We start from the raw sequence: 26998 nt of genomic DNA, 5'->3' as shown, positions 1-26998 counted from the left end.
ACTACAAGATTCAATATGTATCTCTCCAGAAAAAAATCACTCCCCCCTCTAATTTGATTCGAGACATTAGTTTAAAAAATAAGTTGTGTCACATAATTATTGATTTAATTTCTTTTTTCTTTCACCCATAACAGTGGCATTTATTTTCATCAAAAATTAATTTCACATACAAACATCAGAAGTACAATTGCAAAATAATTAAAAATTAATCATACATTTCTTTCATTTCCCTTTTCCTTAGATCCTTATGATCTTTATTGATTTCATTATATGATCATGTTTCCTCACCTGGTTTGTATAGCTGCTATGATAGCCATCTCATGGGGTCCATGGAGAGCTGAGGTCAATACCATATAGCTATTCCTATGAATTTGGACAAATTTCTGCACCCTGAAAAAAGAGCAAATATTACACTAACAACTGATACCGGCAAATGAAGGGAAAATATTAGACATACCATATTACTACTTTAAACATTAAATAACTATGGAAGAATGTTTTGGACTTGCATAATGTAAAACATAATGGATACATTTTTATTAATTTATGCATTCAAATTCCAATTGCATTAACAAGAAACTGATCTATGCAGATTCAAAGAACAAAGTGAAATTATGATTAATTATCAGGATCTATAGATCTATTCAAATTACAGGATCAGGAAACAAGTTCATCTTCATTTTGTCTTTTGAAACGTGAAGAATTCATTGATAAATATATGCCCAATAATTTAGAAAACATCAGGAAATCTGGAAAAAGGGTTGTTTAAAACCAAATAATTATATTGTAAACTGGAAACGGACATATTCATTAGTCATTACAAATCATTACTCCTTATCAAAATTCAGGAACTAACCTCTCTAAGAATTCATGGTCCAACTGTATTCTGCCAGACTTTGGCGGCCACTCTAAAGATGCTTTCTCAATGGGTACAATGAGAAAGGCCACAGAAGATAGTGGAAAGATGATGGAGGAAGATACAGTGGTGTCGCTAACTAAAAAGATTAGAGTATACAAAAATGTTGATAAGATTAAACATTCACTAAAACACAGTCCAAGTAGTTCATAGTCATAGTAATCATGTAGAACCATGTTAACTTCATGTTTGGTATATATAAAGGAAATTGATTTTTTTTTTGCTGAAAGTGGGTGGTAGTATAGGTTAACTTGTTCGAGAATCTGACGAGCGCCATCCATTTTTTTTTCGGGGGGCAGGGGTTCTTAATTTCTCTGCTTAATAAAATCCTTGATCCACCACTGATTTTATATAGCTGTAAAGGGGCTTTCACAATCACTCTTGCGATCATTTGGTCACAATATATGTAGCACACAATTGCAACGGTTGTAAGCAGTCGCACCACCAATTGTGAAAGGGGCTTAAGAATGCCTATGAGCTGGTGTTTATGAAGCGTTTGGGTTAGTGTCCAGACTTTGAAACAGAGAGTCCTGGGTTGGAAAACCAGCCATGGAATAGATTTCTTCAGCAAAAAAATTATCCACAATGTGCTACACTCAACACAAGTGAGGAAAATGGTTTGTGGAAATAATTCCTGAAATAGCTGTGGGCACTGGAATCGTCAAGCTTAGCCAGGTAATATAGGAGTGCCTTGAGCACTTAACAAGGTGGATATGTGCGCTATACAAATACCCTATATTATTATTTTTAGAGGGTGTAGATCTACATCATTTTGGGGATCTGGGCAACAACCACCTGGCACAGTCACAATATCTTTCATTTAAAATATTAGTTAACATCTACTATAGATCTAGATTGAGTCTAAGTGAGATACTAATTGCGGACATCAAGCCCACATCTTTTCTGTTTTTATTTTACAAGCTAGAATTACCAGTGTAGGAAGCTACAATTCTGACATTCTCCCATATCCCCATCATGACCCCATCACAGACATGACTAGGAAAGGTCGAGTCGAGTAGTTCAGAAAAAAAACACCCCATTTTCCCATCCATTCAGAGTCTCAGTCTCAGAATTTTTCATTGGCGATTGTCCTTTTGGATTTAAAATAAATATTCATCACTAAATTTGCACTAACTTATATGATTTGATCTGACTGGATAGTACTGTACATGTTCATGCAAATATACTGATGAATATTCATTTACCAAAAGGCCAATCACAATAAAAATTCTGCCTGTGTCAAAAGTGAATGGGAAAATGGAGTTAATTTAGAAAAAAGACACCCGGTGTGAGAAAAAAAATTAGATCATGTCATGGAAACTCCCTATTAAGATTGAAGTTCTTGGTCTCTGAGTAGGTTAGACCTAACTCTAGTTAATGAGGAACATATTTTGTCCGATAATTTTGGTTTAGGCAAGGCCTAACTGTTAGTACTAGTAGTAGTACGGTACTAATAACTAGTTGGAGTCACATTATTCAGTGTGTCACTCTACTGTAGATAATCAGACCTAGCCTAGGCTCCTAGCTCTAACGTTAGAGTAGAGAACTTTATGCCTTAACTGATTTTTATTTAGACCTGCCGAGACGTAGTTAGGCCTTAGATCTAGATCTTACGTTAGACCAGGGTGTTTAGAATTAGATCTAGTACATCTAGACTCTAATTTTTGTTTTTGTTAGTCTCTAACGTCAACGACGTGATTAACCGTCGTTTCTCATTTCTGGGTATTCATTAAAAAAATTCTGACATTTTACTATCATCTGTATTGGTGAGTGGACTGGAGCCAACGTAGTTCAGCGGAACAACCAAGACTGAAACTCTTTTGGGGTCTATTCTACTCTAAGTTAACAACAGTAGGCCTAGATCTAGATCTTAGACTTAGTTATACTAGATCTATTCTAGATCTGACTTAGCCTATTTGTAATGTTATTGACTTACCATGCATGACATGTTTCAATGTAAACGTTAACTTCATCATTCGTGTATTTCAATACATAACTTACATCTAACTTTGTGTCTTTGAAGGAGAAGTCTAGAAATATCAGTGTCTTTTAGAGTCCCATTGACGACTACAGGCCATTTAGGAGGAAGGTCTGAAGTAGCCTTTCCCTTGACGTTCAGGGCCGCCATATTTTTTATTAGATTCTTTGGATCACACCCAATCTCGTCTCATATACTCATATCATAGACATATCACACCGTACACGTGCACATGCGTGATGCGATATATATGCGCGTCCTAGATGGGCGTGCCCCGCCTCCTTCCTACCTCTGACTCCTCCCCTCCCTCATTGCGCCACATGCGTTACCGTTCGAGCGCACATCGTATTGCGCAACATACCATGCTCATGCATAACAAAATAAACATAGGATTCACGAGAAGTTGATCCTAGTTTGTGCTGCATGCTGGAGACATTGGAGTGCTGTAAATTAAACAATAAAGGCTTGCCGATAAAAAAAGTAAAGAAAAATGTCAGACGATGTAACAGTTTTAGAAGAGGAAGACACTGACGAAGATGGTTACAACGCGAACAGTGCTCAATATGTGACAGCTCCTCCGGTACGTTTTGTGGAGTGTGACTGAGTCTGACTCTGAGTGAGTGAGAAGATGGGGCGCAAATACAATAATGGGGGATATTTTGTCGGATCACTCCGATGCAAGCAGATAAAAAACATCAGCATTTGATATTGATTGCGGTTTTCTCAACATAGGTCGAGAGTAGGACTCTTCCTTAATCTACATAGGGCCTAACGTTACATACTAACTTAGCCTAGGCTAGCTAGGCCTAGGCTACGGTCTACATTTATCAAAAGATTGTGAGAGTTTATCGTCTCTAATGTCTCACATTGGCTCCTTTCAAACAGAATTTTTAAGATTGTTAACTATGAAAATAAGGAAGCAGAGATCTATATGCAGATCTGCCATTCGCCTTAATTCATTTTTCATTAAGGAGCTTTAATAATTAGAATTCCCTGTCTTGGATGGTTGAAAGTGCAACGTAGATCTAGATCTAAATGTAGTCTGAATCTTTCTAGTTACCATAGTAACTAATAGTGCTTCTCACGTCAATTGTATTTAAGAATAGTTGGATCTGACAATTTGTTGGACGAAAAATAAAGATGAAATGCTACCCAGAAATCATCCAATGAAGTCACCCAATGTTTACCCAGTCCCAGGTGTAACAGCAATGATTATTGGCCTACTATAGAGCAACATCGTTTTGAATTTGATATGGAACCTCATCCCTCTTTTTATGTTTGTCTTTTTTATTCCTTTTTTGTGTGGATAACTTGTATTAATTGCAGAGTGGAATCCTGAGTGTGCACTGCAAGAAGATCAAACATATCAATGAAAGTCGTATCCTTTTTGGCACTGGCGTAAATCCGGTCTGAGCAGTGGGGGGGGGGGGAGAGGATGAAAGCAATATATTGACCTGAAAATTTAAATTTTGGGGGACACCCCACACCTATATAGGGCTATATAACCGGGTACATAATCCTTTAATCTTTCAGCTAAAGGCCCTTCACGATTTTTTTCAATGGCTCTAGGCCTAAATGTAATGAATTTGTTGTGTTATTTATAAACTACTGAACTATACAGTTAATACCCAAGAGCGAGCGAAGCGAGCAAATTTTCAGTAGTTGAAAGACATGACCAAAATCGTCTTTCATGAGGTGTGATTATTGGATAATGCGGCGAGTGAGCATAGCGAGCGAGCAAATATTCTATAGGTGGAAGAAATAATGATGCCACAAAACCTTAAGTGGTATGTAATTATCACATCGCGGGCTGTATGTACAGGGGTATGTAACTGCGTGGATAATACAATTTTTCACTTGAAGGACTATCACGATGGGTTTTTTTCGATGGCTATATTGTAATAGTTTTTTTTCTTCCATATTTGGAAGACAGAATGATACCAAATCTTCTGTAGAGGGAAATTATGGGAGAAATTGCGGCGGTGGGCGTAGTTAGCGAGCCTTAAAAAGTTGCTTCAGTCGTTTAAATGATGATGATAAGGGTATTATCAATAAAGTAAACTTTAGAATAATGTAAACAAGAAAGAACAAGAAAAGTGGGGGGTGTATGCCCCCATCCCCCGGGATTACCGCCCGTGCTTTTTGGGGAGGGGGATTCTCGGGGATTATAGTTCTCAAATATGATTTTGTGATTGATTTTTAAATCGCTTCCTAGACTCTCATTGCCTGGGCCTATATACGTCATACGTGTCTTACATTCATTATCATCTTCTTTTTGTGGGGGGGGGGGGGGTCAAAACAATTATTCTTATAGTTCTCCCATATCTAAATATCAAAATATTATTTGTTAACGATCGGGTCAGCGAAAGTGGTTATTGCTTGTATATTATCAGGTTGTCCCCATTCCCTTCCACCACTCGTTAACAAGTCCATATTTCGTATTTTCGTACCTTTTTGATAATCTTGCTTTCTCAAAACCTTCCATAAAGCTGACTGGCATGCACAAATTATTTTCATTTTTTCACTTTTTCTTCTATTCATATTCATATTATTTATATTCATTATTTTCTTATTCTAATAAGAATTTCCTTGTGTATTTTTGTATAAGTTTATTCTCCCGTGAAGGTAGTTGAACTGATCAGATAGGCTTTAGGCTTCTCAAAGGAAATATATGAAAACTATGATGCTGGAAACATGCGGGATATGCCAATATTTGTTAATTGGAAGGAGGATGGGGTCTATAGTTCCCCCTAAACCTATAGTATACCCAGTGAGTTTTCCTGACACCTTCATACAGAGATGGTTGTAGCAGAACCTGAGCTCTACCTGCGTATACGTGTTGGGGCCAATTCAAAATGCACCAAGACTTTCAACTGGACTGCCGGATCAAAGTATGTTGTGGTTCATGAAATCAAACATTTCCCAGTTATGGTAAGTTGAAAGCTAAACCTTTTCATGAAAAAAACCCTTTTCCAGTGACCGAGTGAGGCAAAGAACTGAACTAAGGGCGCACTGTTTTTTAAATATTCAAGCGAGCCGAAAAGTCGATTATTTTGAAATTAATAATTATTTACGTAATAATTTGGCGTGCTTGAAACAAGGTCTCATCTGCCATACTTCAAAGGGAGTTCGGCGAAAATTAAGATGCTGGAAAAACAGGCCATGCCCTTTACATGGCTTGGGGTGTAATGAAAACCTTCATCAAGCAGTACCAATCAGCATACCCATCCAAACCTATACATAATTGCTCTGAAAATGAACCGTTTGGATTTATACAAATTAGCCTAGATATGGACACACGTATGCACTCACTGTGCCCACTCATGCTCATACTTTATTATATAATATTTATATATAAAGAGAAAAGTGAAGCTTAACGCTGAAAATTTAATCAGATAGGATGTAAAATAAGAAATCTGACATTTAAAAAAAATCACTTAATCTCACAAAACAATGAATATACATCCTGGTCGATATATGCGGGAAGTAATCCACTTACTATTTGATTCCTCCCTGAAAATTTGGAGTTGTCATTTATAATCATTTGCTATTTTACCTTATTGTCAAGTCTGCAAAAAGTGAAATATTGTCTCTTTCGTACGATAAAATACAAAATAAACAGTGAGTGAGTGCATGACATCGACTCTCTCATTTAATTTGTATATCACTGTGTTGTGCATTTATTAAACTATATTGTAAAAAATAGCTGAAACTTTAAAATGTCATACCTTTTCTTATTCACAACCTATTTTGATCAGATTTTCAGCGTTATGCGTGAATTTAATTTTTCTCTTTTTATTCAACTTTTTTGGTGGGGTGGACATCCCATTAAAGTAGAGAATTATGGGACGTGTATTCGCATTTCTACAAGCGCAAAACTTTCCTTTTCAGTACTAAACTCTTCAGAGTTTCACATTTGAAGTCGTGCATGGTGACAAGAGGTTAGTTCTAGCTCTTTTTTTTTTGCATGGTTTTGTCTTTTAAATAGGTGTCTCGATCGAGAAATGACTCTTCCAATGAAATTCGCATTGATTTAGTCATGGTTGAAACTGCACATGTCCATCGTATTATTGGTCATAAAGATGTTCATCTCTACGATATGATCAAGGTATGCTTGTCCTCTCGCTCTTTTACTTTACTAAAATAAATTATATATTGCAGCTTTCGTCGATTGATTCAATGGCCTATATTATGTGAACTGACTTTGAAAAGAAAAAAGAACCTTTCGATAATGCCGTAATTATTACTTTGGTGAATTGTTTGTCAATAGTAAGTATATATTTAATTTCGAAGTTTATCTTATTAACTTTATGTAATTCTCCGTTGGGTTTCTTCTGAAACACTACAGAATCTATGACCGATGGTTACCTTATCCATGAAATTTTAGTTGTCAATTCAGTTGTCCTTTACTTTAAATTATGCTCAATGAAAATATATTTCATCATCAAACAGTCAGGATATTTCTTTTTAACTTCCAGAATCTCTACGTGGTTGGCACTTACGAACTAAAATTTCGTCAAAATGTAAGTTATTTCTTCAATTCTTTCTTACCTATCTATGAGTATGACTACACAGGCGGCGACATTGACCTGTATTCTGAACTCAGAGTTGAATTAAACTGAACTTTGTGAAATCATGAAATCTAAGCTGTAAAAAAGTATCACACTAAATATCGACCGTCAACACAGATACACTAATGGGGTGTTGCAAGAAACTTGCGATTGAACGCAAATCGAACGCAACTCCCAAAATTGAGCGTAAGTCCTCCGATTAAACGCAAATCTGCAATTGAACGCAAGTTACGTTCAATCCTGTTGCAAGAAGAAGTTGCGTTTGATCAATTGAACGTAGATCAAGCGCAAGCTTTGCGATTGATTGCAAATCGAACGTAACTTATGTGAGATTTTGGAGGACGCGCAAAATTTGCGTTCGATTTACGTTCAATTGATTGTCCATAGGCTTGTGTACTAAAAATTCTGCAAAAATTTTTTTTTTTTGTATTTTGTTTTGAAAACTTGTGTAAATTATGCCATTTTCAATTTTCCATGGGTTTTTTTCAAGAAAAACTTGAAATAATGTTATTTTCAATCTTTATAGGCCTCTTCAGCAATTATGCCATTATTTTCACACAATTTCAGTACATTCTCTCCTAATATCATTTTAAAGTGTGTCAATCACCAAAAATATTCTGCTCTTGTTATCAGAGGTCATGGAATATTCAAATTGTGATTTCTGAAATAATTTGTATGAAGAAATGTTGAAGAAATAATAACTCTCCATAGGCACAAAAGCCACTCTTTATTAAAACACTTCATGCACTGGCAAATGCTTATAAATATATCTGAGGGTTTGCAGTAAATACAACTCAGAATTTATTTTGCAAGAGCACTAAATTGCTTAAATGCTTTCATTCATACATATCATAATGAATAACATGCCCAATTAAGTTATTTTAGTTTGATTTTCAAATAAAACATACATTTCAGGAGATTGCTACACTTCAAAATCTGAAGCTCTCTTTAATCATAAGATTGCATCGTAGATATATATCACACTTGCATACAGGGATGAGGTCGAGGCTGATTCTTCCGAGTCATGAGGCAGCTTGAGAGAACTTCCCATAGATTCTGTACAGTGACTCGGACCAAGGCCAGCAAAATGTTGCCTCGAGGTCAGCATTGACTACATCCCTGCTTGGACTTGAAAAGATCCATTGATCTGTGCACAAAAAAAGAACACTGCTCAAGACATTCATTATTGATGGACCTTTTATTTTTATTTTTCAATGTTTCTTGCTCCCGAGTAATTACTTCTGAGATTCAGTTATATGAAATAAAATTTCATATCATCTACATCAAGTGTTTCACCACAGAATGTCTTGTTTGAAATTGACGTATCATGTAGAAGACCACAGTCCTTAAGGTTGGCATGAAGAATCCATAGAAGTCCAGTCAGGAAAGCCACAAGCGTCTCTGCTTGAAGGAACAAATCTGGTTTCCAGAAGCAGTCTAATTTGAGATGAATTTGGAGAGCTTCATGGAGTGAAGATTTTAAACAAGCAACGCCCTCATTTTGAAGTCCACTCTAAATGATCTTACTACAGACAGGAGCAGCTCTGAATTCAGTTCTGATAATCAACCTGTCCATAAAAAAATAATAATATAGGAAATAATGCAAGCCCATAATTATACATACATGTAGCTTGGGTTAGTTCAAATTTTGTCCTTTCAGTGCAAAAACGCCCTTAGCAAAACATTTTTGTGCACCCCATTGGTGCAGAAATGCCCCTATGCCTGCTGGTAAGGGCGTTGTTTGCACCGACATGATGATATGATAGAGGGAAAGTGGCTTACTCCTGAGACCATAGTAATTGGCAATTTGCCATGATGTAATCTAAAAAAGTGTGAACTGATTGTTTTTCCCCAAATAAATGAATCATGGAAATTAAAATATGCAATAAATTAAATCAATGAAAGCAAAATACACACTTTCATACAGTACACCTTGGATGAGCACAACAACCGCCCCCTCCCCTCCCCCCCCCCCCCCATCAATGGGATGTCTTCATTGCTGAGAAGTCCAGTCAAGATAGAGATTTGTGTTTGCCTTTTTTTCATTTTGCATTATCCTTTGGTCAATGTGTACAGATTTCACCCCCATCCGCATTACAATCATGGTGAATTATTATTAATAATACAGTTTACATGTAACCTACCATTCAAGAGTTGATAAAATGAATCAATCAGCTGGTTGCAAGAACACACATGGTAGCAGACACAGTTATGGTGGTTCGGTTTATTCCAGACTTCCTTGTCATAACTGTAGTAAGCAATTAAAAGCAAAAAGCAAAGAGATAAAACATGTTCATGAAATTAATATACAAGTTAAGCTCAGTTGCCAGTGTGTTAATCATTATAGTAGTCCCAGGGTGTTTTGATTAAAGTCACTTCTGTCCTGGGGAGGGGTACTATGGTTCCTCAGCTATGGGCGGCGCAATAAAAAAATTATGAATCATACCTTTTGCTTTAATTTACTAAAAAAAGCTTGTAATAGAATGCTAAACTTTGGTGTACATATTCCTTTCTAGAGCATTCCTAACAACTTTACTTTAAAAAATCTGGTATAAAAAAAATCCTTTCATGTTTTTTTTTTAAATATTTTTTCTTAACTTCTTAAATGTATTTTTTTTTTTTGTTATTTTCAAGACAAAGTTCATCAGTGACATTAAATTACTATTGTCAATAAAAAAAATTACCCAATTAACTTTTTACATGTAATCATGTTTTTGTCTGACATGTACTTAAACAGACACAATGTTGCAAAATTTCCTGACCCTGTACCTGGGAATTGCAAATTTGGTCTCAAAAGTTGCGCGAGACTTGAAAGTAAAACGCCAGTCAGTGGTGCGGTAATAAAATTTTGAGTGGCAGATTTATTCTGAAAAATGTGAAGGGGGACCATATGCCCCCCCCCCCCCGAGTATTGTGCTTGATGTAAAAGGATGTAAAAAAAAAATCATGATTATGCATTCAATATTAATAAAATGATAATGATGCACCATATGAGACACCCTTTTACTGTAAGCACCTGGAAAAGCATTGTAATCATCCATTAAACAATTTAAAGTGAAAAAAAATCTGTCATCTATATAGCACCTCATGTGCTTGCATAAAAATCAAGTTAAGACTAGAGTCAGTTAAATAGTAGCCGGGGGGGGGGGGGGGGGACTCACAAAATAATGCATATGGGGATGTGCCGCTGGAATGGGTCGCCTTTTTGGAAGAAATCCCTAAACATGGGGTATGATTTTATGCTGGAAAATCCCTAAACATGGCCCAATTTTTAGATACTGGCCTTAAACATGGGTCCATATTCTACTCTTGTCTTTGGTGCAAATACAAAATTACCTTACATTTTGGGCGATAACTTTTTTCTTTTTTTTTTGCTTGTCAAGTTTTCCAGGCGAAAATGTGCCCCCCCCCCCCCCTTGTGGAAATCCTGGATCCGCCCCTGTAATGAATCCCTAATAATGGGTACCTTTTTAGCCGAAATGACCTGTAAATATGGGTACGGGTTTCAAACCTTCAGCCGCACACCTTTGTCCAAACCAAATCTAAGTACCTTCCCCCCGGCATAGTAGACCTACATATTGAATCTAAAAAATAGATTTATTTAGGCTTACATGTAGGCCCTATATCTTTTTATATTTATATGTGATGGATATTAAAAATGTGACTCATACGGCACATCATTACAAATCAACGACACAAATAGACTGTCCTTGCAAAGAACCTCTTGTGCAATCTGCCTGTAAGAAATTTTAAAAAGAGCCCCGGGCGGGCAACTCCCTGTTCAATGTTAAAACTTCCCAAAGAATGTGGCAGATGTGGCCAATAGGTTTAATAGCCCAATAACATCTTTAAAAATAATTAATAATATAGGCCTACATGTAGACCCCCTATACCTTTGTTGTTTTTTTTTGGCCTGGCGAAAAATGTGGAGAACCCCCCCCAAAAAAAAAATTAAAAATAAAGGAATAAATAAATAAAATAATATTAAATAAATCTAAACAATTCCTCCAAAGTCAAGAGCAAAATTTTCATTCTATCCCAGGCCAGGCAAAGGAAAGTCATAAAAAGGGAGGTTAGACAGACTCTTAAAAAAGAGAGACTAATGGAGAGGATCTAATAATGGAAGTCTTTGATTTAAAGCCTAACGTTAGATTAAAAATCCTTTAAGTTAAAAACAAAAAATTGCTTTCTGTCGAGTGTTTCTCAAAAGTTGTGGCCATTCGACTGCATTGAATCCATTTACTGGATGGTTATTAGCCGTTGAAACTTATATAACTTAAAAATCATTTCAAATATGAACAATAATAATCTTTTAAGGTCATTTTCGATGTTTCATACATAATTAGAGCCTACAAATTTACTTGCTTCAGGGTGATTTTTAACAGCACTGCACCGGGAATGTCCTGCCGTGTTGTTGGTACAACAGTGCATTACCGACACAGAAAGTCAAGTGTGGGACTGGGTTTAAACTGTGTGGTAAAAAAAAATTTGAAGGTGAAATTTCGACTGGCGATAAAGATACATTTTCACATTTTACAAAATAATTTTTTCCCTGGCATAGGTCTTAAACATATAAATTCTCTGAAAACATACATAATGGAGAAAGAAAGCAGTGAAAAATGAATATTTTCTACTTACTCTCTTCCACAATCACGATTATTGCAAGGATTATTTTGCTTCATCAGCTAGTCTTGTGCTGCAGACCCTGTTTACAGCTGCAAATCAGCTGCAACTTGCGTTCAATCGCAAGCCTTTTTCTTGCAACGCAAATTGGCGATTGATTGCTAGTTGCAGTCGATCGGGATCGGCTGCAAAGTTGCAGTCGATTTGCAATCAATTGCAACGTAACTTTCTTGCAACACCCCATTAGACAGTGAATTGTCATTGTTGTTGCTTGGAAAAAGACCTGGGAGGGGTGCCATGCTTTATTTCGCTGATTTCTCAGAAGTTGCATAATTTCTTCCAGAATCATTTGGCAGGTACTTTTTATTCATGCACACTGAGGTGATTATTTTATCGGATTCTGTATGAACTCACTTTAAAATATTTATCACAATTGGCATTTATCTGGTTATGCCGGGATGGCTAATCTTTAACAGCACAGGTATTAGCTCTTTCTGCAATATAACTGTTTATTTAATTATTTTTTATCATTAGGCCTATTTTTTATTAGAATATACCGCCAAATAACTTTTTGATATCCTTACTTCAATTTCTTTTTACTCAGTCAAAGGCCTATATACGTACATTAGATTTCATGTAAGTTACATATATGTAACTATAGGATAAAAAAAAGATTTTCTTATATAGCGTTATACGGTGTATATGTAAATATTTATGGTCAGTTGACGTATAAGTACACTCTTAAAAATGTTGGGCAACATACTGTCCACACAACAATTGGTTAAAACTTTATCCAATTCTAGTTTTACACCAATGATGTGTGCTTTGGGTGAAAACTACACAGTATTGGGTGAAAACTCCCCAGAGTTGGATCATTTTTTTGACCAATTGTTGTGTGGAAAGTATGTTTCCCAACATTTTAAGAGTGTATTCATTCGAAATTTGTCTAGTAGAAATAAGAAATGAACAAGGTGGTGACACAATGACATAAAATGAACCCATTTAGATATATATTTGTAATTCTGTATTGGTAATACCGATTGCTCAACCCCATTGCTCAGTATCCTTACCCGAAATGCCTCTGTAAAATATGACCCATCTCCCCTCCCCCCCCCCCCCACCTCACCTCATTTAGACTATCGCTGCGCTCGACTTTGAGATCTGCTTTGCATACGGTATATTTGGATATGGCTATTCACATCAGTTACAAAATCGACAGAAGAAGCTAGAAGACATCGTGAGTCACTCATATCTTTACCGATCAGAGCCACCTATGAACCGGAAACAGTCGGATAAGTATGTTTATTGACCCTTGTGTTGTTACAAAAAACCCCTTTGTAATTCATGAAAAGAAATCGATTTTCATTATAATGAGCCGATCAAATAATCAGCTAAAACACTGATGGTAATATTACGAAAACAGCCCCTGTTATCTCAAGAAGATATGAAGGTGGCGGGTAGTTTACAAAAGAAATCGATTACAATAAAAGCTGTAAGTGAAAAGAAAGAATTAATACAGAATAATTGGTAACGACGACATTCTTGTAACCTATATGAGTATTGGGTATCTAACCTCTCCACGCCCCCCCCCCTTATATATTCTTGTCTATACATTGAATTGTATCTTTCAACGTCCTAATCTTCAAAAAATTAATTTGAATGTCAGGCCGGCTTGAGTGCTTTGCAAGGAATTAATATTTGCCACTTTTTTGCTCTTACAATAAGGAAAAGGAACCTTAATAGCTTTTGTTCACTCGTTCCCTTTCCTCAATTTCCCACATCACCCACAAACGTCAAATTTTTGCCTCATTATCTCATTGATTGGTGAAAGCAGATTAGGGGTTGAAAGAAAGCAAACTAAACAGAGAAGAGGGGAGGGGATTACAATGGTGATGAGAAACGAAATGAATAATAAATTATGTGTTTATTTGATTCCGAAAATGTTCAATTTTTTTTTTTAAAAACCAACACAAGCTACCGACATGTCTTTGATTTCACCCCCTTCATGTCCAGTACCACGATGGCACCTGTTCCAATAGAACATCCAGACCTCATTTCATTTGCTCAAAAGGTGCAAATCGGATCTCCAGCAGTCAGAGAAATGCTTGGTAAGTCTTGGAAACGGGCAGCGCAAAAGGACGGGCACAACGGTTACCGCTATTTTTTTTTTCAAGTGATATTTTTTTGTTTAATGTCGAAATATGAGAAATGATAACATCTTCATTTTTTTTATAAAGGATTGTTTTCTAATTGTAGAAAAGACAAGGAAGACACCATTAATAAATCCCCTCTTATCATAATACATTGGCGCACCACAGACCGCTCCTGCTTGCAAAGCTGTTATATAGAGAGTGATAATGACCCGAGGACTCTCGCCAGCCCCACCCCTCCCCCTCCCTCCCACTCTATACATACTTTAAGCCCGGCGCACACAATTTGGGTCCTACTACGACGCGATTTTGTGTTCGATTAGCTCTTCTATTTAAATTTGAAAGTTACAAGTAGTAAACTTATTTTATTCGAAGTTCATTATGCTATAGGAATTCATGTACTGAAATCAGGATTCTGCTTTAAATCAAATGGTGACTTCATTACGATTTAGAATTGAATTTGCTGTGATTCTTACAGTACAGGAAAGCTCGAAATAGACAGGAATTTGGATTTTGATATTTATACAACTATTGGGAACTTCGATCATTCAGATTTTACAGGCTGGAATATTTATATCAAATGCTATTATAATTTATTTGAAGGTCGGATCGCAATGGATAGTGTTGTGTACGCCTGGCTTTACGAAGCAAAACACACTCTTTCTAACATAATCTTTGTATCCTGAAAGGAATGATATTGGAATTTAAAAAAATGACAGTCTTCGGTTAATTTCAAGGGGGGAGGTCCGGCTTCTCGATGAAATTTATCCTGTCTAAAAAAGAAAACAATCCTGTTTATAACCTAGTCTTTTTCTTTTTAATTTATTGACAAATTTCGTACTACTATATAGGTTAAGATGGTAGATCATGACCAAATAAATATCTCGAATAATGTCCATTTATTCGAAGCATTTTTCATTTTCACAATTCAGATACTGCCATTTCAATATTGAAACTTTTCTCTCTTTTTTAGTCCTCGAACTGTTAGATGAATATAAATAATTGATAGTAGTCGATACAGACAATGTTCATCCAAGGGGGGGGGGGGGGTGACAGCACACAATGAAGAAAAAGGGTATGGATACATATTTGATTTTTTTTTTCTTTAAACACTGATATATTCCATGCAGTTGACAGATACAGCAAATACGATATGGATGTGTTTTCCGATCTTGATAAACACGAGCCAGTAATTCTCGCCCGAACTATGAGGAGAAGGTAGGGTAATTTGTCTTGTTCTACCTCTTTCCTGATTTTTGTCTCGCCTGCATAGCACAGCGAGACTATAGGCGTATAGTATTTTATTATCACATGAATGTTTTCTTTTGTGAAGAATCATTCAATAGCTGTTTTCAAAGTCAGCACTACTGCTATATCGAATCGCGTAATGCAGGCGAGACTGCCAGAGTCGTTCCACTTGTTTTTATATATATATGTATATATATATTTCTTTTTTTTACCAACATACATTACACAGTGGACACTACGTTGCCTAACATTTTAAGTGTGTGAATGAAAACTCTCCACGGCAGGATTTGAACCCATGGCCCTCTGTTTCAAAATAGCTACCCTTTTTGGTCATTTTTGAACAGCAACCCTATATTTATGAATAGCGATTCTAATGAGTATTGAACCTGACGATTAATGACTGTCTTCCCATATTATATATTATACATAAGCATCTTGGTTTTCCACGTATTGTCAATATACAGGCATATCAAAAATGCGAAACAAATGATAATATTCACGAGTAATGCAAGTTTGCAATGCCAACAAGTTCTTTATTAACTTTCCAAATTTTCGGTAGTCATCTACCTTTCTTCGGGGAAAATTCGTGATTTGTGACCAAAAAAGTTGTTTTTATTAGTAGTTTTTTATTATTATCTAATAAAAATATCTGTCTTTTTTTAACTTGTCACAATTCACGAATCTTCCCCGAAGAAGGTAGATGACTACCAAAAATCTGGAAAGTTAATGAAGAACTTGTTGGCATTGCAAACTTGCATTACTCGTGAATATTATCATTTGTTTCGCATTTCTGATGGCTTATTTTTGCCAATACGTGGAAAACCAAGATGCTTATATATAATATATATATATATAATGAGATGAGGCGAGGCCAACTCAACAGATGACGCGGCCTCGCCTCATCTCATTATGTTTAATATTCACAACTCAACAGCGATTGGTAGAAGTAAACTTATCATCACACTATAATATATATATATATATATATATATATATATAATTGTGATGCGCAAGGACCTAAACATTGCGTGGGTGCTTCAGTGAGTAATATATTGGCGAAGAAGCTCAAAAAGCATTGAAGCTAGAGACTTAGCCTGGATTTCTTCAACTTTTATTAGTACAAGCTTTCGGCCATTTAGTTGGGCCTTCTTCAGGTATCTGAAGATGTAAAAGACATAATTGATTTTAATAGCTATTGGATAATCCTAATTAAACATTACCGATGTAAAACATTTTGTTTTAAGATATACCTATATTTAGTAAATTAATCCAAATATATGCATGGTAATTGTAAAGCCATTGTGTCTTTTACATCTTCAGATACCTGAAGAAGGCCCAACTAAATGGCCGAAAGCTTGTACTAATAAAAGTTGAAGAAATCCAGGCTACGTCTCTAGCTTCAATGCTTTTTCAGCTTCTTCGCCAATATATATATATATATATATATATTGTTGATGATCTACATTAGTAATTAAAGCATGTAATGTAAAACAAATAATGAAGTTAAAATGAATGAATGTTGAAATAAAAAGATGGTAAATGAGCTGGAAACTCATACCAAAAGGAGTAATTCTTTATATTGGTTACTTGATGGACAAATAACAGGCATAATACTGTTTTCTTTGTATTTAGATTGCAGAAAATTGAAGCTGATTTTAATTCGCAGACAAGTAGGCAACAACGAAAGAAATTTCTAGAGAAGTTGATTCTTCGCCACGGAGACGACGATAAAAAACATGTAAGACCTAAGGCCTGTTGCATTAAAGGAAAACTGGCATTTTTGCCAGAGATTTTCAATGTGTTAAGTGTCAATGGCATAATTTTGACAAAATATTTATGCAACAGGCCCCTGAGTATAATTTATAGTTTACTCGAAATTTAGTACATACTTGAACCACTGGAAGCAATATTTGATAGGAGAGGCAAACATCCGGGGCTCACTTTGTTTGGGTTAGGGGCATGCCAATAATCTTGGGGGGATAGGCCGTATGCCAATTTTTTTAAAGGTTTGGGGAGAATGTGTCCGTTTACTCCACTTTTTTGTACAAAGTATATGAAAGTTAAAAAAAAAAATGACTTGCGCTTCGCGCTCGCACTATTTAAATAGGGCTTATGAGATTGTTATATATTTATGCTGTTTTATAAGAATATAGCTAAGAAGTGACTGTTAGGACTACCCCTTCAAAGAAACAAACAAAAAATTAATTTTGAGCGGCCGATCGGGGAAAATATTGGTGAATTTTTTTGCCCCCCCCCCCCTTATTGGCGAAAGCTGGATCCGCCCCTGAATGATCAATAAAATTTAATCATTGCAGGATAAGCAAAACAGGGATGATCGAGCACCACCCGGGACTACGGTATTACCAGACATCGACCAGGTAGCTGCCCCCGAAGAACTGGTGTACGGGGAGGATGATGATCATACATGCGTCACTGACGTTCCAGAGCTCAGTAGCTTCCTAGCCAATGCTCCCGGTTTGTATATTACACGGACTTATAACAATAATAATTAGTTCCATGAAATGTCGTCATATGTAGTTATTCCGGTAAGCTATTGCAGTCATGGTAATTATAAGGCTGGAATTCTTATCATTTTGTTTGAAAGCAAAATGAAAACAAAATTATTTGATTCTTCCAAATATCGACTTTGATGAGGTTTATTTTCTGGCCTGCAAGCATTAAGCCATTTATTATGCTGTCTGATGGTTCATCATTATCTTACTATTATTCATTACTTCCCATTTGTTTTATTCCAAAGGAATTCAAGTCCGCGGGCGAGCGGAGAGAAGTCGTCGACCATCAATGTCAGTTCTTCTCGAGGTAAGTTTATAGTCACTGCATTTTGTAAAGCCAGGGTTACACCATAACCGATTTCTCCCGAATAGATTCGGACTGATTCTGCTCGAATGCGGCCTGATTCGGGTGGTTTTGGTGGATTCGGAACTTATTCAAATAGAGACGAATGGTCCGGAATAGATCCTGATTCAGCGCAGAATCGCCAAGAATTCAACCGGATCAATTTTGGCCATCTAGAATTAAGCCGCATGCCACCCGAATAGTGGCAAGAATTGAGCCAAAGGTGCCCAGAATCGAGCCGACTGTGACCCGATTGCAGCCGAATGACGTCCCGAATATTGACCCCGAATCGGAACGAATATTGCCAAATCACGGAAATAAATTTCCGTAGGCCAAATTGAATTGAATTGAATTTATTACCAAATATCACTGTCGGGTACAATTACAAGGAATATTACATCACATATAAACAAAACATTTGGTAATTGGAGCTAACATAATAACAAGATGCTAATCGAGGTTAGCCCCAAATAATGTCAATATCATAGTTTAAACAATAAATTTAACTAAATCTCAATATTGTACATCAAATTCAATACTAATTCTACTTATACTGTTGCAGAAAATTTCGATCATTTTCAGTGAACATATTAACACTATTTACAAGAAAAAAATATCTTAATTATTCACAAAATCTTTATATAGAATTATTTGTTTTCAGGCAGTATTTTACCATACCAAATTAATTGTAATCTTCCAGTAGCATTAATTTTAACGATTTGCTAAATATCTTACGACTGGGGGTGTTTCTCATATTACTTGGCAGAAAATTCCATGAAGTAGGACCAGAAAATGAAATTGATTGTTTTCCCAAATTTGTATTATTTTTGTCAAGATTAAAATTTCGCTTTTCTCTATTTCTTGTATTGTAAGGATGGTCTATAAATGAAATATAATCAATAAAACTATGCGGCAACCGATTATTAATTAAATCGTGCATAAATACTCCTATCAAATATTGGTATTGTTTGAAAATATCGAGAATATTTAGATCATAAAATAAAGGAGCAGAGTGATAAGTATGATGGTTGAACGTCATTATTCTAGCTATTCGTTTTTGAAGTAATAATATAGGGTGCAGGGTTGTTTTGCACGTCCCACCCCATACTTCCAGACCATACGTTATATGTGGTAAAATAAATGAGTTGTATAACATAACTAAGATTCTGTTTGTTACATAATTCCTCAATCTATAAAGTATTCCAATTTTTTTGCTTAGCACATTGCAGACAATGTCAACCTGTTTCTTCCATGTAAGGTTTTTGTCGATACATATACCAAATAAATAATGTTGATTCAACACACTCTAATAAGGTTCCTTTCAGTGACAATTGTCCTGATATCATAATATTTTTTCGTCTATTTTTAAACAACATATATTTAGTTTTCGTAACATTGATTGTCAATTTGTTGGCATTGCACCATGCTATTTTATTGTTTAAATTGAGACTAATTTCTGATAAATCAATATGTTGTTCATCACAATCGAAAGTATGAAATAAATTTGAGTCATCCGCAAAAAGACTGAAATTGAAATAATTTGATGAGTTTGCCAGATCGTTTATATACAACAAGAACAGTTGGACCCAAAACTGATCCTTGTGGAATACCGCATGAAATCGACCTGTATTCAGAATTTACACCATCATAATTAACAAATTGCTTTCTGTTTCGTAAATAATCATTAAACCATTCTACTGCCTTACCACGAATGCCATAGTGTTCTAGTTTCTTAATGAGAATAGAATGATTAAACGTATCAAAAGCTTTAGCAAAATCGATGAATATTCCTACTGTCACCTTTCCTTCATCAGTATATCTTGTAATTTTATTAATCAGATTTATCAGTGAAAGTTTCGTACTGTATCCATTTCTAAAACCATATTGGTGTTTATACAATATTTCATTCTTTTCTATGAATTTCATCAATCGTGCATTCACTAGTTTTTAAAATATTTTGCTAATCGCGGGTAAAATCGATACTGGTCTATAATTTCCAGGTAATTCTTTATCTCCCTTTTTGAAAACTGGTATAACTCTTGCAACTTTTAATTTATCTGGAAAAATGCCTGTGGTAAATGATAGATTGAATATATGCGAAAGAGGTTTGCAAATACAATTCATAGCATATATCAACAGTCGAACTGATATGTCATCATAGCCACTTGCTTTAGATTGATCAAGAGTGTATAACATTTCTTTAACTTCTGAACTTGTTATTGTCAGGAAGAAAAATGTTTGACTAATGTATGGACCCATGAACTCTCGGTAATTAACATTTGGCTCCTCAATTTTCTCAGCTAGATCTTTCCCAATAGAGAAATAATTGTTCAGTGAATTTGCTATATCAATAGATGAAGTAATTTCGGAATGTTCATTTTCTTGGTTAACAACTAATTTGTTAATTTTTGAATTCAGATTCGAGCCACCATTTTTATTCAAAAGTTCATTGATATGACTCCAAGTTTTCTTTGAATCTTTTTTGTCTGCTTCAAACTTATGTTCATAATGCATTTGCTTTGCTTTCCTTAAGACGGCTGTTAACTGATTTCTGTATTTTTTTATATTTATTCAAACAATCTTTATTATAATTTGATTTTATAACTTGAGAAAAAAGTTTGTGCTTTGTCGATATTGAACGCTTGATACATCGTGTTATCCAGGGTTTATTTTTCTTTTTCTGTTTAACACATTTTGTCTCAATAGGAGCATGTTTATTACAAACAAATAAGAACTGTCTTTGGAAAATATTATAAGCTTCATTAGGATCCATACATTCTAAAACGCTTTTCCAAAAATCAGTAGTAACATGTAGATCATTACAAAATGAATCTATTGAAAAATTATGAAAGTTTCTCCGTGTTACACTATTTTTTCTTTGTTTAACACACTTGAAGTTCTTAAAAACGGAGTAAACTGGGAGATGGTCAGAAATATCTACTTCAATATATACACCCTGCTTGAATAGGATAGGCATACATATTAGTATAAAAATGGTCAATGAGAGATATGCTAGAACTTGTTATTCTTGTTGGACTTGTTATCAACTGACATAAGCCATAACATTCTGTCATGTGAATAAAATCACGACAACTTTCAGTTGGAGATAAAAGATTTATATTGAACTCTCCTACAATAATGCAATGGTTTCTGTCTAGATTCAAATGCGCCGAGCTCGGACCGATACCCCGAATGATACGAATAGGCCCTGGGGGGGGGGGGGGGGCAGTCAACTATATTGCTGTACACATGTGTGACCAAATTATTTCCAAATACCCCCTAAAAGAGTTTTTCTCTATGTGCAAAATAACCCCCTAAACAATTTTTTTCGCGGGCATCGCTTACACATTTTAGCCCCCTAAACAAGTCGCCAGAAAAAGCGCCGGGGACAAAAGCTTGGGGGGAAACCCCGGGGGGGCCACTTACATTGACGAGTGGATACCATGCGCGACCAAAAAAACACGTAAAAAGGATGTCTTTTTCAAGATAAGGCACGTTACGTACGTAACGTGTTAAGGGTGGAAAATACGTGTTTAGGGTGCTTTTCGAGACCCCATGGTCGCGCATGGTATCCACTCGTCAATGGAAGTGCCCCCCCCCCCGGGGGGGGGGGGAAACATACCCTAAATACGTTTGACCAGTGGATTAACAGGCGGGGGGTTCAAGCTGCCCCCCCCTGGCGGATTTCACCGGGAAAATAAAAAAAACGGGAATAGGAGAAAAGGGAGAAAGGGAAAGAAAGAAAGAAAATGGGAAAGGGACAGAAAGAAAGGACATGATAGGGAAAATGGAAGGAAAGTGGGAAAAGGAACAAACATGACTGTGAGAAAGTACAAAAATATGAAATACTAATACATTAGCATGATTAGCAAGAGAGGGATATAAAATCAAAAGATATGACTCGATGGCACGGGCAAGAATGGCGGGAAAATGGGAGAAAGAGGCAAAAAGAAACGGGAAATGATGGTAGAGCCAAAAGCGAAATCGAAAAATCAGGATATGAAGAAAAGGGACAAGAAAAAAGAAAGAAAAGAACTTACGGCCGGACTGCCGAGTATTGAAAAATAAAATGAACGGGAAGAAAGGTGGATGGCGTTTATTATAAGCTTGCTAAATTTTATGCATTCAGGACAAAAAAAACTTAGCCAAAGGCTATATTCCCCTATGTCCTAACCTATAAGTAAAGCTTTACGCTGGCTAGATACGTAAAAAGCCTCTTAATGTTTACTTTGGCTAAATTTCCAAAGCTACTCTCACATAATTAGAATTTCATTTCAAAATCAGTTTAAAAGGCCGAATATTTTTCTGGCTCGCTTCGCTCGCTGGCGTCTTTTTACAAATTTTACAACATTTGCTATGTTGTGCTGTCTCATAATATTTCGTTTATTATTCGCAACTGCTTTGAAGTTATGTGTTGTGTAATGTGTATGTACCCGCAGTTTGATAAAAAGTGGCCATCTGCAATGCCAGTTCCGGGGGCTCCGCCTCGGACCAGTGACGGCTCCAATGGGGGGGGGGGAACAGGGGGGCATTTGCCCCAGTGAGTTGGCCTACCCACTTGCTCCACCCCCCCCCCCTTCCCGAAATTTTGAAGAAAAAAAATGTATGGTAAATGTTGTCATAAGCGTCCTACTAAAGCTGCAAAGTGCTCCAAAACAGCATTTTCGTTCATTAAATTTTGAAAATTTTCTCATCTATTCACTGTTAGCTCCCAACAATTTTGTCAACATAAATCTTTCAGGTCATTATAAAAAAATTCAAAATTTCTGTTGACTGAGATAAGTAAATTATCTGTTCACATGGGGCTTAAAAATCCAGTGTTAAAGTCAATATGCTTCTCGCGATTAGAGTTTTCATTATTTTTTATTTTAGCGAGATAAACATCCTGCATGTGTATTCATAATTTTCATAAATCAACAATTTTCAAATTGTTTAGTTAGATAGCCATCCAGTTCATGATAAGAAAATGTGCTTAGAACGTCCAGTTGTCATCTCAGGATATCAAAAAAATTCAGCTCGCGCTTCGCGCTCGCATTATTTATGTGGTGAGATATCATCTTCATGACCCAATAATGCAAACAGCTAGTCCTTAACAGGTTCCTTTTCAAGTTAGTAGTGTCTACATTGAAAAAAAAAATAGCTCACGCTTCTCTTTTGATGATGTGAAATAGGCCCAAAAAAATTTGTGTGTTGCCCCCATGTTCTTTTGCACCCCCCCCCCCCCCCTAGGTTAAAAATCCTGGTGCCACCACTGCCCCGGACCCGATCCGCATAGCATTAGCCCCAAAAGTTCTACAACCGAGAACAAAAAAAGAAAAGGTGAATAAAAGGAAAGGAAAGGAGGATGTAAGATATGATGTTATTTTCTGAATACCATGTAAAAATCAACCTCAGAGTTAGATTCTCATGAAAATGTGATTTTTTTTTTCTCGCTCGGGACTAATATCAACTTTTTATTTTCACGTGCGCCTTGCTGTACCCCTTCTTTTTTGCAGGCCTACTTATCACGCATTGCGTTTCGCCATAATGCTCGGGCACAATCATAAAAATTCATGGTATGAGTCATGGTATCATGGTATGACCGGGAAATTTTTGGCTCTTGCCCCCCCCCCCCCGGCCACCGACCCCTGTTACGCCCCTGCGTTTGACCCCGCGATTGACCATTGACCAGTCTTTCAACACCACTTTTTTTTTTAAATCGGTGTTTTTATACCTACCCTAACGAGTGCAAGCGCGGCCCGCGTCCAATACTGAATAAACACCCCTTTAAACGCGTTTTTGGTCACGCATGCATGTGTACAGCAATATATTTGACTGCCCTCCCCCCCCCCCCCCGGGGAATAGGTCCAAATCTGCCCATAATACTGGATTGAATTTATTACCAAATATCACTTACAATATTGAGATTTAGTTAGATTTATTGTTTAAACTATGATAATGACATTATTTGGGGCTAACCTCGATTAGCATCTTGCTATTATGTTAGCTCCAATTACCAAATGTTTTGTTTATATGTGATGTACTATTCCTTGTAATTGTACCTGACAGTGATATTTGGTAATAATAAATTCAATAAATTCAATATAAACAAAACATTTGGTAATTGGAGCTAACATAATAGCAAGATGCTAATCGAGGTTAACCCCAAATGTCATTAACATAGTCTAAACAATAATTTTAACTAAATCTCAATATTGTACATCAAATTCAGCTGGTTACACCTGAACCGAATAAGCTGTGAATTGACCAAGAAGTGCTTTGTAAACAATTATTAAGATTGAAGTGTAAGATCGTAATGTCTGTGCATACAGACATAACGAGGCATTGCTGTCAGATGTTATCAAGAAAGTGGATTGCAAGAGCGAGCGGAGAGATCGAGCAAAAAAAGTGACTTCATATACTGAAATCCACCTAAATTATTGTGACTTTATATCGATTTTTCGATTTTAAGGCTCTCCCAATAACTCGAAACATTGATTCGCGAAGTTTATACCACTGTTACTTAAAAATGAGCATTAGTTTTTTGTAAAGGGTAGGCCTACATCACTGATCACTCAAATGGCTTTGATATCTTGCAGGATGAAACCGCAAATGAGTTAGAGAGACAGCAATCGACGTCAGAAGACGCATCAGCATCGATGTCTGGTTCATTCAAACACTCTGATCAACAGGACAGACAGATAAGTACAGGAGGTAAACATACTCGTACATTAATTTAATTAAGTTTAATTGAATTATATATTTGTCAGTTGATTGAAATAAGAGAGGCTATAATTCTCATGAGTTATTTTGATCTCGGCCCACCATAAATACAATTGGTACACCAATTGGTAATTGTCTTTTTAAAAAGGGGAACCTCGACTTGGATTGGCTTCAAGGCTTCTTTTTAGAAATGTTTGACATATAGCGCAAGCCTCTTTAAAAAAAAAATGTTTCAGTTCTCAGAAGTAAACCAGTTTGTAATGATCCCATTATTTCGTTTGACAGGGAATCTCATGATGTCATTTGCAAACAAACTTCGTCTCTGGAAGTCAAAGGGTGCACCTGCTAAACTCCCTAACGCAGGGCCAGTGACCAGCGAATAAGGTCCAGGCCTGCGAAGAGCTTGGAGTATCATGTCAGGAACTATTAGAGGTCCGTCAAGCTTCTCAAAAAGCCTCATCACAAGACACCGCCATCTTTTCTGAAAAATAAACATTTATCTTGGAGCCCGACCGAGAGACCCCCCAGTATGAAGAACTTTGAAGAATAGGAATGAAAAAGATATTACCTCTTTGGTCAACTTAAACGGCAAGTCCACCCCAGAAAAATGTTGATTTCAAATAGAGAAAAATGAAGCAAGCATAATGATGAAAATTTCATCAAAATCGGATGTAAAATTAGAAAGTTATGACATATTAAAGTTTCTCTTATTTTTCACAAAACAGTGATATGCACAATTCGGTGACGTGCAAACGAGGCAGTTGACGATGTCCCTTTCTCACTTTTTCTATTGTTTTTAGCTCATCCATGCTTTTTCATCAATTCAAGTCCGATTTCCATTCTGTTTGCTTTATATGATATCACTATAGGAGGGGGATTCAATACTTCTACACAAAATTGTGAAACTCATCAAATATGCTAATTTATGCGCATTTTTCGAAATTCACAAAAAATGCCTCTCATTTCTTTATTTGTTGACCGATTTTGATTTTTTTTTGCTTCCATCTGGTAAAGCTTCATGAGGTTCTCCAAACTTCTACACAGAATTTTGAAATTTTGATTAGAATTTTAGTTATGATAATTTAATGGAAACTTCTTTATAAATCACCAAAAAAAATGTTTTTTCTCCTTCAGTTGTTGACCACTTTTGATTTTTTTTCATCCATCTGGTAGAGCTGCATGAGGTTCACCAAACTTGTACACAAAATTTTGTAATTTTGACAAGAAAATTATTTATGATAATTTATGCGAAATTTATTCATAAATCACAAAACATGCTTTTTCTTCTTCATTTGTTGATCAATTTCAATTTTGTTTGCTTTCTATGATCGCTCTAGGCACTACGTGGGGATACAAAACTTCTACATAGACTTTTGAAACTCATTAAATATGCTAATTTATGCATATTTTTCAAAACTCACAAAAATGCTTAATTATTTGTTGACGATTTTGATTTTTTTTGCTCCATCTGAGAGCTACATGAGGTTCACCAAGGTTCTACACAGAATTTAGACATTTTGACTAGAAAATTATTTATGCTAATTTATACAAAATTTAGTCATAAATCACAAAATTGCTTCTTTTCTGTCATTTTTTCTCCTTTCTTTTTTTCTACCTTTTCTTTTCTTTCTTCCTTCCTTTCCCTCTTTTGTCTTTTCTTTTCTGTTCCCTTTTCCTTTCCCTATGACTCTCTCATTCTCTCTCTTTTATTTGGTCCCCATGGAAGACCAGCCGCACATATAATTGGTGCAGCTGAATATGGGTTATCCAACCGTCTTGATCTTTTAACTTTCTTAACATGTTTCAATCATTGATTTTTTTTTTTTTTTTTTTTTTTTATCAATGTTTAGAATTTATTTAATTATGTATGGATATGTTACTCCTTGTATCTCTTTACATGTATATATATTGTTATGTATTTTTTATAACGGAAATAAAACAAACAATTTCTTCA

General features: G+C 35.9%; 1 protein-coding gene and 1 long non-coding RNA gene across 2 annotated transcripts; one reads left to right on the top strand and one right to left on the bottom strand.

The window, feature by feature from the left end:
* Positions 1-1313: 1313 nt before the first annotated feature.
* On the top strand, positions 1314-26998 carry LOC129255607 (cation channel sperm-associated targeting subunit tau-like). Its single transcript, XM_064097879.1, has 13 exons — positions 1314-1591; positions 4221-4272; positions 5692-5825; positions 6883-7002; positions 7373-7417; positions 13224-13384; positions 14102-14196; positions 15369-15456; positions 17119-17224; positions 17802-17961; positions 18245-18306; positions 24921-25035; positions 25330-26998. The coding sequence occupies exons 3-13, from the start codon at positions 5694-5696 to the stop codon at positions 25425-25427; spliced, it is 1182 nt and encodes a 393-aa protein (XP_063953949.1). The 5' UTR covers positions 1314-1591; positions 4221-4272; positions 5692-5693; the 3' UTR covers positions 25428-26998.
* On the bottom strand, positions 8211-12319 carry LOC135153600 (uncharacterized). The gene is made up of 3 exons (XR_010293083.1): positions 12104-12319; positions 9610-9713; positions 8211-9033 (listed from the first exon to the last, which is right to left on the bottom strand). It is a non-coding gene; the product is annotated as an uncharacterized LOC135153600 (long non-coding RNA).

The sequence above is a fragment of the Lytechinus pictus genome, chromosome 3 (assembly GCF_037042905.1).
Source record: "Lytechinus pictus isolate F3 Inbred chromosome 3, Lp3.0, whole genome shotgun sequence".
Lineage (NCBI taxonomy): Eukaryota > Metazoa > Echinodermata > Echinoidea > Temnopleuroida > Toxopneustidae > Lytechinus > Lytechinus pictus.
Note: the sequence above shows the minus strand (reverse complement) of the source record. Positions and strands in the feature narration are given on the sequence as shown.